This window comes from Halichoeres trimaculatus, unplaced genomic scaffold (assembly GCF_033239565.1).
Source record: "Halichoeres trimaculatus isolate MK-OKI-2021-1 unplaced genomic scaffold, fHalTri1.1 fHalTri1_scaffold_21, whole genome shotgun sequence".
Lineage (NCBI taxonomy): Eukaryota > Metazoa > Chordata > Actinopteri > Labriformes > Labridae > Halichoeres > Halichoeres trimaculatus.
The window spans coordinates 18,339,873-18,359,056 of record NW_027437199.1 but is presented as its reverse complement, the minus strand read 5'-3'; the positions used below and the strand labels follow the sequence as shown (position 1 = coordinate 18,359,056).

Genomic DNA, 19,184 nt, shown 5'->3' with positions numbered 1-19,184 from the left:
TTCAAACAGTGCATATGCATAAATATACTGTATGCTTAAGCTGTGCTCATGAACATTTGACCCATGTTTTATTAGCATATTCTGACTAGAATTAATTCTTACGCTGGGGACACAAAGATATAAACACACTCACTCTTTTGACTGAATGCATGGCCTTTAATAGGATTCAATAATAAACAGTGTAAATTGATTCAATATATTTAGTAACCATGAAATTAATGCCCTTTTCACCCTTATGATATAAATAAATATTGAATCTGAAATGAAATTCTTAGTTTACACTTTAAAAAATTACAATGTAAATATCAAAATGTCACATTTTAATGTTCCCCTCTTACATACACAAGGTGGTAAAAACAAAAACAGCTGATATTCATATGTCATGAATCCGACGATTATTTTGCACAAGCTCTTTATTTTTTAGGACTCTATAAGTGATCTTGAAATAATCTAATCTTTTTCATAGATATAAGCCTGTTCATCATCATAAATTAAAATGATATAATCAGTGCCAAAATTAGTTACCTAAATGCCAATTTTATAACCTGTAATCCTGTCAGATTTTCTCTGGAGAACATGAATCCATTTACGGCACATAAACCGAAAGTCACTTTAATAACACTATGCTGATCTTATAAGCGTCTTAAACAAAAGTTGAGTAAAAGGGATTCATTTTCAGTCTTAACATCTGTACAAAAGTGGGTGTGAGTCTTTACCCCAGAAAAACACTACTGGTTCTGGCCACAGGTGTCACTGCAACCAGTGCCAAAGAATAGTCCTTATACAGTCTTTAACTGGAATCCATGGCTCAGACTCTTAAACTAACTTTTCCTGAACCTTCTCCTTAGGGACCTATGTTACACACAATTCTACCAAAGAGATAAACCCAACATACTGACCTGTGCAGTGTCTATGTTAAATAGGGATGGGTACCGAGTTACTTTTATAGGTACCGACTAACTTATGTCAAAAGTACCGGGTACCGACTCATGTACAATCAAAAGGTACCATGTTTAGGTACCTAAAAACATCCTTGTGACTGTGAGACAGAGGAAGAGTAGGCGATTTTTCATACTGGACCTGAACACAGCATTGCAAGGTTATAATTTGAAGAATCAATATGTTAAATTTAAAGAAACAGATTTTATTTTTTTAACATATTGACCTTTTTTTCATATCAACACAAAGAAGTATGGAAAATTGGTAATGTTGAGTACTCATGACGATTTCCAGTTACTGGGAATTGGTACCATATCATTTCAAATGTAAAATGTACCCATGCTTACTCTCAAATCTGTTGTCCCGTTTGTTTCAAATGTTTGAAAATCTCTTTTCCCTGTTTATGCTGCAGCTCTTGACCATCGACGATGACTTCTGCGGCCTGGACATGAACGCACCACTGGGTGTGTCCGAGATGGTACGCGGCAAGCCTCTGTTCTCCGACGCCGTTGACAAAATGACATCAGTCATTGCCTATGTTTACAAGAACCACTCGCTGGTCTTCGTGGGCACGAAAAGCGGACAGGTCAAAAAGGTAAGGAGCAGAAACATTCACTGAACCGAGCGAAGCAGAGATGGCAGAATTGATGAGAGCAGAGATTTGGTTTCTCTCTGTGAGAATGTGGAGTAAGGGCTGGGAATTTGGGACTGCTGGGATAGAGGAGGGGTAGTAGTAGTATGCCAGATTGACTTTCAGGCAGATCTGCTGAGTCGGCTGTTTTTGCAGGAAGAAGAGGTGAGCGTGTGCATGAGAAAGAGAGTGTGTGTACCTCACTGTACGGAGAATCTGAGTTTGTGTGTGTGTGTTTTTGAGGAAAAGGGGGATCAGAGGAACCCCTGAGGGGGATTTAATTTCTAGAGCTGGAGCTATCTGGTATCTTTCAACATCCTCCTCATCCACTGCAGCGTATATCACACATACACTCCTATACAGCCGGTCTGAGAGTATCCGTGGTACTTTTCCTTCACTTTGGACTCATAGAAAAACCAGAGCCCTGGGGGCAGATTGAAGCTCACATCAGCATGTTGCAAACTTGCTTTACAGCACAGATCAGCATGTTGCTGAATCGATTAGAGAAAGTTTTTTCTCTGTTTCTTGAGGCTGGATGAAGGGTCAGAAAAGGAGGGATTTTATTATCGTATTGAAGTGGTTACAAACTATGGAAGTACGAGCCACATTTGTACATTTGATTTCTGAATTAATTAAATTCATTATTCTTCATTTTTAAGCTCATGAAATCTCCTGGAAACTTCCACAGCCTCACTCATTGTGCTTGTGGCCTACAACAGCCTCCCCCTTTGAAAAACACGTCACATTCTGTGTGACAGCAAAGCCCTCAGCTCAACAAGATTTGCCCCTTAAGAGTTAAACAGCACTGGATAAGCTGGGTTTTGGCGTGTTGTGGCTCCCACCTCAGACTTCCCCTCATGCCCCTGTGGCCCCGCGCGCACAGCAGCCCTTTTCTCTGCTAATAGGATGATGCACTGCTGCTAGGTGTGATGGAAGGGTGGTGGCTCCTGTGCTCCTACTCCCACTCCTCTCGCGCTCACACACATGGCCATGACTGAAACTAATTCTGGGGTGGCTGGGCTAGTGAGCCTCTCAGGTAGAGGAGAACAGGAAAGAGAGATGAACCACGTCTTAGAAATGTATGTTTTAAAGATGAGACAGAAAGTATGCAGACAGGCTAACAAACCAACTATGTGTTGAGGTGTTTTTATTCACAGACTTGTTTTATTGAGTTTGTTTGGAGCAGGTATGTGCCCCTGCCTGTGTTTGTTGTCACTGTTTTCCTCCCATGCAGGAGTGGAGTGGTTGAGGAAGCATTTTTCTATGCTGTGAGACAATAACCAAGACGTAGGCAGATATTTCAAACAGGGGAAATATGTAATCACATTGAATACCTGCTGTTCAGGAAGGAAGAGGAGGTTTGGTGGCATTCAGTGCTGAAAGAAACTGGAAATGTTTATTGGATATTGGCATTGTGTCTTCTGTTTGAAACATTTATTTCACTCTTGATTATCTTTTCTTTTTCTGCTGTCTTAAGGTTTTGTTCAACCAGAAGGTCCAGGAACTTTTAGTTTCTTACTATTTTACCCAGGAACTACATGGCTGCTGTGGCCCATTGTTTGTGTTGCTACCGCAGGCTTAGCTTATGCAAATGAGGCTAGTGACATACAGAGCAAAAGAAATGTCAAGCATTATTCCACCACACCACTAGAGGGCAGTAATACAGTAGCGAAGGTCATTGGAAATCAAGAAAGGAGACGACAGGCAAGTGTCTTTGTGTGTAGGACCATCACCTTGCTCAGCTCGAAGCTCGAAGTAAGGTCACCACAAAAGCTGCTCCCCCTGGTAGCCAACTGCAGTAAAGGCTAAAAAACGGTCTCCCCAGCCGTTCTAGATGGTCTGTGGTCAAACTTTAAAAAATGAATACACCTTGTAGAAATATTTCACACATTTGATTGTCGTAGTAATTTGAAGATATTACTGGCTGCCTTATGTTCAAGTTCTCTTTTTTCTGAAAAGTTAAGTTTTTATTAGTTATGAGAGGCTAAAACAAGGCTGTACATCAGATTTAAAGATGATGATGACAGCTGCTGTTCTTGCGTATTTTTTCCGGGGATTGTAAAATAGGCCAGGAGGTAGAGCTGAAAGGAAAAATGGTTCTTATTTTTCTCACCTGACTCCCAACAGATTATTTCCAAGTCCCTCATAGTCTCTACTGCCCAGACTCCGGCTGCCAATGGCAGCACCTGTGACGTGGGTATTTTGGCTTCAAAACTGTACAATGATAAATGGCGGAGCCACCCTGTCCACTTTATATACAGTCAATGTGTAGGACCAAGTTAGCCTGTTAGCTTGGAGGATATTTAGCCTCTCCTGGTTTTGACCGTGATTTATTATACTGCAGATGGACTAAAGCAGTTTTTGAGACTGAAACAGCTACTATCAACCACTCTGCTCTCTAAAACATGAAGACAGCAGAGAACCACAAAAAGTATGTCTTGAAAATGATTTTAGATTATTGGATGCATTGCTGAGGACTTGTTTTACATGTTTCAACACTGACACATTCAGCTGAAAGTGTCCAGTTTACAAGGTCACTCTTTTGATTAGAACACAAGAAGTAAACTTGTACCCAAGAACTAAATTAAGTCCCAGTCTAAATGCATGTAGTACTGTGCTGAAGTTCCTGTGGTTGAAAAGCGCCTTTAGTGGATTTTTACATTGTCGTCTTTTTAACTCAGCATGAATGAGGATCAGACGCTGAACATATGGTTCAGTCGTAACCTCACAGAAACACACCAGCTTTGACTAAAGGTGATCAATAGTCTGTCAACACAAGTGTACACACACATACAACACACACAGAGCCCCATTACAGCCCCATCCTCCCCTCCCATGTCCATACTTCCCCTCCCCTGTCGTTAACTGTATACCATTAGATGACATCACAGGCAATAAAAGACAACAACAAGACAATAAAAGGTCTGAGCTTCAGTCCACCTCCTTCATCAGTGACTTTATAACCCCTCGGCTAATGGATGTTGATTTATACACACTCCTCCACCTTATTTGTTCCATCCCTCACCCCCTACACCTCCTCCTCTTTCTTCTATTTACTCTGTCTGACTCTCAGTGTTTCCAGTTCTTATTTATGATGCTGTGACCAACACGTCACCCAGAATAAATATTCGCCTTTACGGTAAAAGAAAGTGGATGATCTGTGGCGCGGCTAAGTAAAACGTTAGTGTTTACAGGCTCCTGTTTATGACATCATGAAGTTGTTGGAAGCTGAGTGAATTAAATTCGATTTGCTTGTGAATTTTTTTTTTTATGTCATGCTATTAAGAGTGAAATTTTGTTAGTTGCAGCGGGACGATCATTAACGCAGTCCAGTCCTAGCCCCTGGCTCATGCCAACCTTAACTGGAACAATAAACAGCTGAGTCCTAGCCTTTCCCTGAACTTCAACCTGAGCGAGAGCTGCTGGAGACAGAAACAAAGACAGACTGAGCCAGTGAGATAACATTGTTGGGGGAAAGTGGCAGAAAATCCAGAAAGGAAAGGAAAGCCGAGGAAAAAAATAGAATTAGAAAACGAGGTAATTTGGCTCAATGTTATTCTTAAGAAGACTGAAGTTCAACATTGTTCACAAAAAGTGCTTTTGAATAAGCAAAGACCAGCCGTTTTTCTCATCGCTCGCTAGTCTCCAAAGATAGACCCACGAGGTTAAGCTCTCATAAAAGCCCCAGATGTCTCTGAAGCTGAGTGGCTGCATTGTGTAAGGTTGACACAGTCTAAGCTGAATTTCACAACATCCTCCTGTCAGCAGAAAACAGACAGGGCTGTTGATTCAGTCGAATTCTGCAGCTACTATCATGCCTGGCCTTTAATGTGACACACAAAGGCTTCTATGATTCTTCCAACCTCGGCCTTTTCCTCACTCTTTCTATTTTCACCAAATTCTACCTCTGCTGTCCTTCTTCTCATTTCTTCCTCCTTATCTTTAGCACAATATCCTCCCCCTGCATCTCTCCTTCTCCATCTCTCCCTGCGTCGATCCGTCCATGACTGAGTGGAGCTGCTGTGAGAGCTCTTTGATGGCTACCTCCCGCCATCAGAAGTGAATGGACCATATGGCTTCTGTCCGCCTGTCTGTCGGTCAGTTTGTGCAGGCGCTGGTCTGTGGCTTTTTGGGGGAGATGGAGATGTGATGGAGATAAAAGGCTGAAGCTGGAGAGGTTTAAACCTATTAAACGCAGGTCGGTGCACAGAAGCAGGTCAAGGGGAAAGCCTTAACCCTTCCCCCCCCTGCAGGTTACGGTTCGCTTTATGGTCATTTGGTCAGCTACACATTAGCAGGACGGGTTCTCGGCTGCTTGGACACATATGCATGATACCCTCCAGAAAAGCACACAAGCATGCACCAGTGAACACACACTCACACACACCCACACAACACACTGCTGGACAAAGGCAGGCCAAGAAGCTCCATGGGGCCACAGATTGAGAGGTGGACTAGGGGACGAGAGGGAGGTGTGGAGGGGAGATGTGGAGAAAAAAGTGAGGGGAGCTAGAGATTGAGGGCCACCTGCAGAGGTGCTAATGCATCTTCGCTCTGTCCGTCCCGATGGGGGAGCATTGGCGCTCAATACAATGAGCAGCTAACCTTGAACCTGACAGAGGCACAGAACCGAGTACGGCATGACATGCAAAGACGGCAAGGTCGAAGGAGCTGAGAATACATTAATGTATGTGTGTGTATATGTGTGTTTCAGTGTCCTAGAAAGGTTTCTTAAAGCAGCACCCAGAGGTAGCATCTGAAGAAGCGGACATGTGCATGACTAGCTGTCAGAGTACATAGGGGATGAAAGGGAGCAAAAAAACATGTTTTCCACTCAGCATTTGTCAGCATTTAGCCCAAGGCAAAGAGCAGGGTGTCAGGTTGTGACAATTTGTTCACCTCTTCACCACAGGCACTACTTTTCAATCTGCTACAGTCAGAGCGAGAGGAGGGGTGGAAGAGGAATAAGATGCAAACACATAGAAGAGGAAGAAGAGAAGAGGAAGGATTTTATGATGAAGGAGCAGGGAAAGGGAGACGAAGGAGAGTGGTGATAGATTGGTGAATGGATGTTCGTCTGCAGCGTTATAGCCTCTTGGAGGAGAGGAGAAAACCTACAGGGGGAGTGCAGAGAGACATATCTGTCATTTAAGACTTCCAGGGCAGATGGCAGGAGCGAAAAACAGGTCAATTCCAACGATGAATGGTTAATACTTGTTGTTGGGAAGGAAAAGGTCAGGCTCACTCTTGAGTCAACCTCTGCCAAAGCTGAATCTTTCTTTTCCTGTCACCACCTGTCCACTGCTGTGTATGTCAGAAAGATGCAGTTTTTTTGTCATTTAACTTTTCAAACATTTTGTTTTTCCCTCTGTCATTTCACTCCCTTTCTCTACTTTGTATTCATACAACGCTTATGTCGCCGAAATCTTTAAAATATCATGTTTTGAGCCAAGACTGTGTCATTAATATGGGAGGGAGAAACAATACAATATATTGGGATTTTTTTGTTTGACAGTATCAAAATAAAGATTCTTTGGCAATTCTTTTTTTTGTTTTGTTAAATTAAAATTCTTTATTTCAGTCTTTATTTATAAACTGGATTGGAAAAAAGTTTCCACTTTACTTCATTATGGGCACATTGGAAAATATGACTCTTGATGTAGTCTGTAGGCATCATCATCATCATTTAACTTTTTTTCCATGGTCTGGTGTTAAAAAAGCAAGCTAAAAATTACAAAAAATATTAATATCTAAGATTCGCAATTAAAACCAAATTGGCACCCCAAAGTTGTCAAGAACTAAATCACAAGAATAACATATCGTCCCAGACCTAAAAATTAATGGAAGTAGTATTCCTGACAGATTTTTGAAGCAGATCGGCTATCGCGGCATATGGGAAAAGTGGAGTCTTCCAGCTATAGGGCGCTGTTAGTCAGGTGACCTGAGCTGTGCCTCTGATTGGGCAAGCTCACCATCTAAATACCTTCTAGACTGCAGAGTTAGAAAAAAATTCACCCCTTCGTACACTGTGTGCCGATAGTGAAATAAGTGATTCAGACAGGAGATGTTTTTTGTATCCAGGCTTGGTGTGTATGTGGCTTCCAGTACTTCCAGAGCCAGCCTCAAGCGGACACTCGCAAAACAGCAGATTTTATCACTTCTTTTAGCAATTGTCTCATATTTTTAGACCAGAGGTTGCCGCTTGGTTTTGATCAACTGCAACTTTAAAAAATAGCTATTCTCTGTGTTGAGTTTGTTTGAAGCTAATGTAGCATTTTTTTTGATTTCCTCACTGTGGGCCAGTCAGGGTCGAGGAAACTTCTCCCATTGTTGAACTGTAGCTACAACACATAAATTATTAAAAATACTAATAAGCAAATCTATTCAGCTGTTTGTTTTTAACTGGAGCATTGTCTCTGCACACTAGCTAGTTAGCTAAAAGCCAGTAGCTGTACACTGTCACTGTTGAAATAAACAAACAGATAAAATAAATACTAATTGAAACCTTGTGGCTCCATAAGGTGAACATTAGAAACATTGATTGAAATAAGCATCCATTTATTTGCTTCTGAACTCACTCCACTCACAATCAGCTCTGCATTACCACGTTGTTTCCTGTCCCATAAACGAACGAGCTCTGCTGCTGGCACAAAGGATTATTGACCAATAGATTTATGCTCGTCTGGGTGTTAGAGCCTTTACTCGAGGTATTTATTGCTTTGGACCCGTCCCATATGTTTTGCGAGTTGATTGTGTCCTTGTTTTCGGTGTGTGCGCCTGTGTGTGTTTGACGGGTTGGTTAGCCCCAGATGCAGATTATTGAAATGGGCTGAGCTGAGCCGTGGTCAGTTGAGCAGAGGATTAACTGCTTAGAGCTAATGATGAAATATGCTTTAGGACGGGCTGGCATTGTGAGTGCAGATGTGTGGACAGTTAAATTCACTCTCTCTGCTCGTGTTTAACCAAAACCACAAGGTCTGCAGCACAGGTGCACCCACATGGCTACTATCACCCTGTAGTAGCCGTTACAACCCCACCCATTCTGGCTAAAACCTCTGCAGTACACCCAGAATGTCAATGTTCCCATGCTGTTAAGTATTCTTCAGCAGTCTTCCTCGTTGCCTTGGCACTGTGAATGTGTGTGTGTGTGTGTGTGTGTGTGTGTGTGTGTGTGTGTGTGTGCTGTGTTGGTTGCCATGGCAGCAGAGGCTGTTCTACGCACAGGATAGAATGTATAGAACAGACACACACAGACTGAGACACACACACACAGGCGGACATATCTGTGAGTAAATTGCTGTGTATTTAATCCCAGAGAGAGGCTGCTACAATGGACTCAGAGCACATTAGGAGGATGTGATGTGATGATAGTGGGCTGGTAGTCGATGACAGGTGCTGCCACCTTTCTGCTGTAAGGCTGATTGAACGCACGATATTAACACATTGCTGTCTGCTCCCCAGATTCGCTCTGCTGTTTGTTGTTGAGACGGAGAAGCATGTCAAGGGGAATCAGTCGATGCAAACCCTAAGGCACCTCTCTGCACCCCTCTTTACTTCACTTTTCTTTTTTTTTTGCACCATTGTTCTCTCCAGATTGTTTCTGCATACATCTTCCTCTAGTAATTGCTCAGTGCACAGTGTTTGCCTAGGCCCCCTTCCAACGTCAAATTCCTCCTCTAGATTTATGGTGTTGGTAAACAGTGTGTGTAAGTGTGTATGCATATGAGCCTCTGTGTACATATTAGTCAATTCTGCGCTCCAAATCTCGAGAGCTAATGAGAAATAAAGTCCAGTAATGGCCTGGGAAAAGGATCAGAAGGTAGCAGTTTCCTCGTGTGCGCACACAATCCCCAGAATACCCGGTGTTTCTGCTGCCAGTGCCCAAAAACTGAATGATAAAAAACTCATGTCCTGTGGCTGTTAAACTGCATGTTGGACATTTGGTCAGGAAGATGGGAAGCGAGGAGAGGGATGAGGAGATAGAATGTAGGAAAAGAAGGGAATCAATGTGAGGGGTTGGAGAATGAAGGAACATGGACTTTCAGTTAGAGCTGGGCGGTGATTAAATGATCTTGATGAGGGATAGCTAAAGAAGTGAAGTCAATAATTAGATAAAGTTTTTAATTTCTGGTTAAATGCCTTTCAAAAAGCACCAAAAGCAGTTAGTCTGCCGACATGAAAGACCACACATCCAGATGCCAGTGTGATGACTTACTTTGGTTGGTACACAGCAGAAAAGGGAGCTTCAACACAAGACAAAAACACTGAATTTGATGACAAAATTTCTTAAAAGTGGTAAAATTATCTGTCTATCCAGCGAGTTGATTTTACATGCCAAGAAATTTTGAAATTCCATTTTTAAATCTAGAAATAAATGGCTCTTGATACTATCCTCAAGTGTTAGAATAAGGAGACAAATCCCATTTTTTAAATCAAATATTAGAAAATTAATTTCCTGAAGCACATTTACTGAAACATACTGAATTAAAGCAAATAAATTAATTAATTAAAAAACTGTGATCTTAGATTGAGCATATTAATTCCTAGGGTCAAGAAGAACACCACTAAGATTGGTAAACCATACACAGTATTAGAGATGTACGATTGAGAAATTTGTTTTAAATAAGGTGAGTTTGCGCAAAAAAAAAAAAAAAAATCTAGTTTTTGTTTCAAAAGTGTGTATAAAAATTAGGCTTGAGGTGTAAGAACAAATTGTGGTTTGGTTCACATATAGTCTTCAACATTTTTTTTTTACACGTTTGTACGTTTCTGAGACACTCAGCTGTTCAGTTGATGTATTATGTATTAGTCTTCAATCAAGCAACCTAAGGGTGTTACTGAACCTTGAGTTTTATTTTGACGCAACTTGGTGAAAGAACCAATTTGGCTTATTTCAACATTTTATTTTATTTTATTTTTTTACTGAATTTTAAGATTGTCCGTCTAATTGAGACAAAAAAGACATGTACATGCTCAACTCAAGATTATACCCATTACTCAGGGAAAGAAAAAAAGTAAAAAGAAAAAAACAAACAAACAAAAAACCCCTATAAAATAAAAAAAATGTCATAATTTTAAGAAAAAAAAATATCTTGGCATGTGTTCTGTAAACATGGGACAAAAAAGTGAAAAAGTACAATCAAAGTGTGGTTACGCATTAGCTCTCATCATTCTGCATTGTAAAAAAGGCAATAGTAAAAACCGGCAAATTATTCACCTTATCATTTCCCATTTTTTTCCCACAATCCTTTGCTGTTAACAGTAATATACTGTAAAGACCTTGTCCAGTAAGATTTTCCATATTTTACGGTAATATACTGTTAGTATTACAAAAATCAGCCAGTGTGATTAAAAAGGAACATTTAACTTATTTAACTTGTTTAAATGGACGTTTAGAATACAATCTGGACATGCATCAAAGAGGAAAACAAAGTCTTTCATACATTTTGTTTTATTGCCAGGAAGAAAGCCGACATTTGGATGTATGGTGGAGAAACAGAGAAGACAGATGGAAGATGCAGAGGAGGATGTATTTCTGGAGGGGGGGACTGAATATGCACCACATGGCGATGGCGAGAGCTAAAGTAGAGACAGATTGATGCAGAGATAAACTCAAAGCTAAATAATACAGGAGGAGAAATAAAAAAGTGGAGGTATATAGAAACACAGAGCGAAGGAACTGTAGAACTAGAAAGCCCGGGGCCACCAGGGAGTGATAGCGCATGTCTTCCAGACCATTACAGAATTTCCTCCATGCACGCACACACCCAACTTTTCCACTTTGCCGTTCACTGAGCTCTGGTGTTTGGTTGATGAAAGACACGAGGGAAGAGGGGGGAAAGCAATCTCTCCTCTGATTTAGACAGAGTATCACATGCTGCTCAGGTTAGCAAAGAGCAGCCGCTGAGCGCCCCGTCCTTCCTGACTCAACAGTTACACAAAGTGCCCCTGATATGCTGGATGACATTGCTTGTGCATCGGGCGTGTTTTTTTTTTTTTTACGTGGGCGCCCACACACGGTCGTATGCAGAAAATAGCCGTTCACCTCACGTGTGTCATTCAGGTGTGTATTTATAGATGCCACTGCTGTAGCTCAGCCTTATCCCTCCTTTCCAGGGCTCCTTTATAATTGATGAGCTGCCAGGGGGCTCAGCACACACACACACACACACACACAACCAACCATAGTAACCAGCTACTTTACTGCAGGTTGACACCAGGGTAAAGTAAACCACTCTACGGCTTTAGGCTCCTGTACTTCTGCAGCTTGTCACACCAAGGTGAGCCTCCAGCTATGAATCATGGTCCGTGTAGTTTTACAGCCTAGATGCTGCTTATATTGCTCTTCCTCTCTGCCGAGCTGCACCAACTCTCAGTCTGAGTAAAATTGAACAACTCAAGAATTTCCAAACTACCTCTGAAATTAATTTCATATCAAGACACGAGGCTTTCATGTTTTTTCCACGCCTTTTACGCGGATCTTTTTTGACATTGGAAGCAGGAAACGAGTGGGTGAACAGCTACAGACAGAAGTGCGCGGCAGAGAGAGACTCCAGGAGTGTAGAGGGCAAAATTGGCGAGCAAGAATGATTGGTGAAAGCTAGAGAGATGGAGAGAATGTCGAGAAAGGGTAAAGGCAGACAGTCTGATGGGAGGAGAGGGCGAGAGTGCTGAAATAGAGTTTGATGTTCATTTCGCTCTTGTGAGTCTGCACCTATTGAGAAGAGTACCAGTATGTGGCAGCCTATTGAGCCATGAGTGATTTGAGTGGCTATTCTGCGCAGTGTGTACATGGAGTTGAAAGGCTCGAGCCGGCAGAGAAGTTGGAGAGAGAAAATGACTAACTTCAGTCTGATCTCTCCGTTTCCTGATCGGTTGAACTGTGTTTGACTCTGATGTGTTGCTGGCTCAGGGTTAAGGCGAGGCTGGCTGCTGAGAAAGATGAGTCAAGGTCGGGGGACATAAACAAATCAAAGGGCTGAAATGGAATCTGACATCCATGCTTTGATCGCAGGTTTGATCCAGAGTTGTCACTTTTTGAGGCTATCTCTACATATTTTCAAAAATCTCAGATCTTCAGATGTGAACAGCATCCTTTTGGTTAGAGGTAATTTAGCGGTTCACCAGGAGTCTAGTGATGTTCCCATTTTGTAAACAACCTTATGACAAGGTGTGTGATGACAGGTGATGCTAAAAAACAGATCGTTTGAAATCCATGCCACTAGGATGTTCAGGAAAGGTGAATTATGACCAAATCCTTCGCAGAGTTAACAGTTCAAAATAGGGGCAGGCTAACTTTTCTTCTTTCTGATGTTTATTACTCTTTGTACACGCCAGTAGAATGGAGAGTACCAAGTACAGTCATGGAATTGGAATCAAGAATCAATAATAGCAGGAATTGATAAGCAGAGCTGAAATCAGAAAATTGAAACAATGGTTGCCTCTTCTTAGCCCGTGATAACTTTTACAGCAAATTCTGATTTAGTTTTGGTTTTAGTCTTTTCAATAACACACCAATTAGTTTTAGTCATATTTCAGTCATCAGAATCTTAGTTTAGTTAAAAATATACCTGTTCAAACCATAACAGTTTAAGTTTGAGTCTAGTCTTAAGTCTTTTAGTCTTAGTCTAGTTTTAGTCTTTGTCTCATTTGAGTCTTCTATGTACCATAAGAGTTTTGGTCCTAGTCAAGTTTTACCTGACTAAATGCCATAAGAGTTTTAGTCTTAGTGTAGTCTAAAGTCTTCAAGTCTAAGTCTAGTTCAAGTTGTTGTCTCGTTTTAGTCTACTAAATACCATCAGAGTATAAGTCTTAGTTAAGTCTAAAGTCTTTTTGGTTAAGTATTGTTTAAGCCAACTAAATAGCATAAGAGTTTGTCTTAGTCTAGTCTTCAGTCTTTTAGTCCAAGTGTAGTTTCAGTCTTTGTCTAGTTTTAGTCTACTAAATACCATTAGAGTTTTAGTCGTAGTCTAGTCTTCAGTCTTAAAGTCTTTGTCTAGTTTTAGTCTACAAATTACCATAAGCGATTTAGTCTTAGTCTTCAGTCTTAAATTCTCAGTCTAGTTCTAGTCTATTTGTTACCAAAAGAGTTTTAGTCGTAGTCTAGTCTTCAGTCTGAAAGTCGTAGTCTAGTTTTAGCCTTTCTCTTGTTTTAGTCTTCTGAATACCACAAGAGTTTTAGTCTTAGTCTAGTCTTAAGTCTTCTAGTCTTAGTCTTGTTTTTGTCAACCAAATATCAGCAGATATTAGTCAGATATGATGTAAACAACCTTATTGTGAAAACTTCCAGCCTACCGTATGAAGCTCTGCAAACTTGTCTTAGTTCTCCTGTGTAACTGCTTATGCTGAGGGGCTATAGATGATGAGCTTTACGTGTTAAGTTATACATCATACTGTTATCTAAATCTTACATTATCTTAAAATGATACACAGATCATAAATTTGATGATGGTTTGCTGGTAGCGTTGTATTTTCTTTTATATCTTACCTTACCTGTTTCATCCTCTCCATCTGAAGTTTCTTTTCCATCCCTCGGCTCATCTTGATGAAAAGGTTACCAAGTCTGGCACATGTGGTGGCGTCAGACCGTGAATCTTTTCTTCTGTTGTTTCTCACCTTTTCAGCGCCACCTTTGCTCTTCTTACTGTCCATAGTCTTGTGTTTGTACCATAATGATAAAGGTTTTTAGTCATTCTCAAGATCAACTGACAGGCACTGCTGCAAGTGCACATTCATGAGATTCAAAGAGATGACAGTGCAGACGGCCTAGGGATAGTGTTAGCTTTTTGTTTTGTAGTTTCTGTCAGTGAAAAAAGATTTTTTGACCAATACTTTTTGTCATAGTCTTCGTCAGTGAGATTGACACTGTCCTGAGCTTCCAGTTTGCTTTCTGTTTCCTGCTCTTCTCTCCTTCCCTTGCATCCTAATTGACATGTTGTTGTGTGCCCGTCCACTGAGCAAAGCTGGCAGCCTGTTTGTGTTTATAAGCTGCTCAGTTGCTATGGCTTTGTCGGGGGGGGACTTTTTGATTCTGTAAACTTGACTCAGTCTTGACCAACCCAAAAAAACACAAAAACACAATGAGGAGTTTGTGTCTATTTTTAAAAGTTGAACTTGAATCTCGAATAAAGACGGTTTAATCTTGCAGTAAATTTTCATTTGCATATTTGTAGGCTGACTTCTAACAGCACAGTGTCAGATGATATAAGTTAATTGCTTGTTCCATCTCTCATTTGCTCCCACAGCACATCAGAGTTTTTCTCCCTACCTTTCCTGTCAGGCTAACACCCCAAGCTTGGGTCTACTCACCTAGATAATTAGCATCACTATTAACATTCCTCAGCCATATTACGCTTGAGTCAAACCGGCTACAGGAATGTAATTACATCCAAGCTTTTTTCCCCTGATTCTCCTGGAACCACTGGCGGATCATTGAGCAGGTAACCACAGAGATACAAACACACTCACACACACTCGTCTCCTCGTGTCAAAGGTGGCTGAGCGGTTGACAGTCATCCTGTGTGGCTCCTGCTGGAGGAAGAACCTATTGTGAAGAAGCTCTTGGAGTGGCGTTAATTACTCGTGTGTAGCAGACTGTGAAAGCACAGACTCTCCAACTCTTAATTAACAGTTTCTAAAAGTGATTTATTGTTAATTAAAAGGTATAAAAAGTCGTCAGTGGCAGCACCTGGACTGAGTTGGATTTTTTGTAATTTTACTTTTAAAATTTTGCGTTGGCGTTCCCGTGTCTGAGCGCTAAATCATCACCGTGTGGTGATTGTTAATTTGTGCACCAGCAGTAGGAATCAATACAGCGTCTAACAGGCAATCACAGTGTTCCCGTGCTGCTCCAGTCGTAACCTTGCTACAGCCGCAGTGTAATTTCCCATCACTGCCATTATTATAGTCTGAGGGGCATATTATTTAGTTTTCCACTCATAACCAGCCATAACTTAAGGTTTATGATGATGAAGGATAAGTGAAGATTGATGTTCTTTTCATCCCAGGGCCAGCGGAGCAATGTTCTCTTTGCTGAGTACGTCTCTCTTTCTTTTTCATTCCACTCTACACAAACTTTCATCACTTTCTCTGTAATGGATTTTCTCAAAATCGTTGATGGATGACTGGTTGAGGCAGATCCATTTTCTCCCCATTTTGTCGCTGCGTTAGTGCATGTAGCAGCCGCATTCCTACAGCAACTCATCTTCTTTGGATTGTTTGGAAGCAGACCTCTCCTCCTTATTCCTTCCTTCCTCTTCTTTTCCGTGCCTCCATCCTTCCCTTTCCTGTGATTTATAGCTGCATGTGTGTGTGTGTGTGTGTGTGTGTGTGTGTGTGTAGCTATACAGGACACACCACTGCAGGTGAGCCCTCTGCCTCCCCCTCTTTCTCTCACTTCCTCCCTCCCCGCGTGCCTGTGAGCCAATCACTGCACAAGGGAGGTCTCTTGGGGCCAGCAGTGCCCCCGCACACCTTTTCCTCTCCTCTCCTCTCCTGTCTCTCATCCTCTGTCTCTCCTTCTCTCTGCAGAGAACAGTTTACCTCACAACTGGGTCATTCTCTCCCTCCTCCCTGCAGTACGAGCTAGTAGCCAGGCTCGGCTGAAACACTGCAGATGGGAGTGTGTGCTGTCAGGGGTGTGTGTTTGAATGTACACGTGCGTATTTGAACCTTTTCAGTTTGCAGATTGATGGAGATTAGGGATGGACAGCTCACAAAATCCACAGTTTCAGTTTTTTGATTCAGTGTACATTGTTGTTTTTAGACAACCATATACCCTAATAATCCACTATTAAAAGATTATTTTTCAACAATTCTGTCATGTTAGTCATTAAAAACCTGAGAGAATGAGGCTGTTTCCCATTTTAAACATCATCAAGCTTGGGGAGACATTGCTAGTTTTGACATGCCAACTCCTTAGTAAGGAAAGTCACTATTGGCCGTCCCAGAAGTCACCAAAAGCCACTAAATGATGCTGCTGTCTTATGTGCATAATAATCCATTTGCATGTAATTGTCATGAACTCTGTAGGGGTGAGAAGTAACATGGGACACATCATAAATGTATGTTTTACATGACTGTAAAACATTAAAAAAAAAGGGCGTAGTCTCCCTGACGTCACCCGTCTGCTTCTGAAATACATTTTTGAAGCAGATCGGCTATCACGGCCATATTGGAAATGGCAGGGGCTTTGACTATAGCTATAAGGCGCCTCTTAGTCACATGACCTGAGCTGTGCCTCCAAATTAGGGGGTGGTGGTGGTGGTCATGATCCAAATACTCTCTAGACTGCAGATTTAGAAAAAAAACTCACCCTCTGTATAGTGTGCCGATGACAATTAGCGATTCAGAAAGGAGACATTTTTTGAACCAGACAGTAAATAGGTTAATTTTTGCTTTGAAAACAGCTTTTTTTGACTTGATGTGTATGAGACTTCCAGTACTTCCGGAGTCAGCCTCCAGCGGACACTTGAGAAACGCAGATTTTAGCACTTCAGCATTGTCTCATATTCTTAGACTGGAGGTTGCTGCTTGGTTTAGAACTACAAATTAACTTTCTTCTGTCCATTCTTGATTTTTGTATGTCAAAGTATCAACCCTCCTCTTTTATCTGAGCTGGGGACTGGCAGAAGTGACCATAATGAGACACACACTTGCGTGATTTCATCTGCTGTGAGTGAGGAGAACTGTCTGTGTTTTGGATAAGGGAGGGACTCACATGCGCTGACCACTGACGCAATCAAAACACACCTAAATGTCAGACCCCAAACTCCACAAAAGTCGCAAGAATTGTCGTCTTTGACAAATCTCACTAGAGGGGTCTGCAAAGTTATTAAATGTGGCGACAAAGTCTCTAAGTCGTCAACACTCAGTCGTGGTGTTATCCTCCACTTTCTTACCACCATCATCAGAGCTCACACTGAATCCAAAGTGCTCCCAGACAGAACGACTCAACGCCACAGGTACACCCTCTAAAATGAAGAAAAAAGATAAACACAAACCGAACAAAGCACACGTGCCCCGAACCAAGTTAGCAGATTTTTTTTCTTAAACTGTTCCGTCCCTGATGGAGATGGAATAATATTGATGCTCATGTTCTGTGTCTTGAAGCTAGCATTAGCCACTACATGCATCAAACCTTCTACTAACATCTCCTAACACCTGTTTGCTATGTTTCTACTTTCACACTTATAATGCTAAGCTTTCCTCTCACGGATGCACACATGTTCACACACACTCAAATACACGCTAATGTAGCTGCAGTGCTGTCAGTGAGTTGCAATTTAGATTACTCCGACTCGTCCATTAAGCAGACACTAGCGTAAACATCTTTAAAAGGGTCCCTGGGTCTGTCTGTCTGACACAGAGACTTTGAAGTGTTCGTCAGGTAGCAAAGCCGCTTCATGAACATAATGACAGCAGAGATGGAGGGTGAAAGAAAGAGGGAGTAAATAAATGAGGTGGAATCAGAGCAGGGGATGCAGGAGGAGAGAGAAGAGAAACAGAAAAGGAGAAATTAACATCTGTAATCTCCCGCACCTATCCCCGCTGCCTCTTCTTTCCCACTCACCCTTTCTCTTCCCCATCCTCAAAACAGACCTTAATAAGTGGATTTTTATCTCAGCTACACAAGCGCTCCCAAAGGATTATGGGATTTTTTTCCTTCCTCTGATGCACACTCAAAATGGTAATTGCCAAACTGCAGTCCGAGACGCTGCGTGTTTATATGGAATGAGTCAGAACTCAACTTTTTTTTACGGCGTTGGTCGTGGATTGGTTGCACAACCCCGTCCACTGCACCCCATCACACCTCTGTAACCTGTGTCTGGCTTCGAGTTCACGCAGGGTCTTGTCACTGCTAGACCGAGGTGCATGATGTGTGAGCTGTGCGGGGCTAAAGGTGCTGCCACCTCACAGCGTCTGGCTCCTTCTCCTCTGCTGCTCTCGCCTCTGCACACAATAGACATGAAGGGTGTTGCTTTCAAGTCCAGCAGTGCATTCACGCAAACGCATGTAGTCACACCTAGTGCAATAAAACTTGAATATGACAAGAACACAGGAGACAACTTAAGCATGCTAATATGTAGCCTGATGGTAGTGTGCAGATTTAGAGTCTAAAGATATGGAATTCATGCATTTACACATATCACATTCATATCTGATGACCTTCATTAGTCGATGTTTTCTCTAGTTTTTCCAGCTCTTATACAAAGAGGAGGAAATTCAAATGACCTCATTTTCATGTAGCTTCATGGATAAGTCTTTAAATTTCATGTTAGCTTTGCTGTATTGTCTTAGAAGAGAATAATATATGAACTTCATTAGTAACATTTATTGCAAATGTAAGGGTCTCTGAGAAAATGTACCAACACATTCATGTTCACATGTTCAGATCTCACATGGATTTGGCAAACATACAGATGATATGAAAGTCCAGCTCTGTTTCATGTAACGTTTTTAAGAAATTTAACAACCCTAAATCAGAAATTGCAGCAGTTTGTGTTTGGTAGATTTATTCTGTGTTGCTTCTTGGCATAAGTCCTATACTTTTGGAAAGCCTGTTCTTTTTAAATGGAGCCACATTTGTAAGGGACTTGCATTTGTAGGATGATCA

General features: G+C 41.5%; 1 protein-coding gene across 3 annotated transcripts in view; it reads left to right on the top strand.

The window, feature by feature from the left end:
* Positions 1 to 19,184, top strand: part of plxna4 (plexin A4) — a 328,944-nt gene that overhangs the window by 57,810 nt on the left and 251,950 nt on the right. For all 3 annotated transcript variants that reach the window (XM_074697775.1, XM_074697774.1, XM_074697776.1), the window contains exon 3: positions 1,352 to 1,534. In XM_074697775.1, the coding sequence (XP_074553876.1) occupies positions 1,352 to 1,534 (183 nt within the window). The remainder of the gene's footprint in view (positions 1 to 1,351; positions 1,535 to 19,184) is intronic.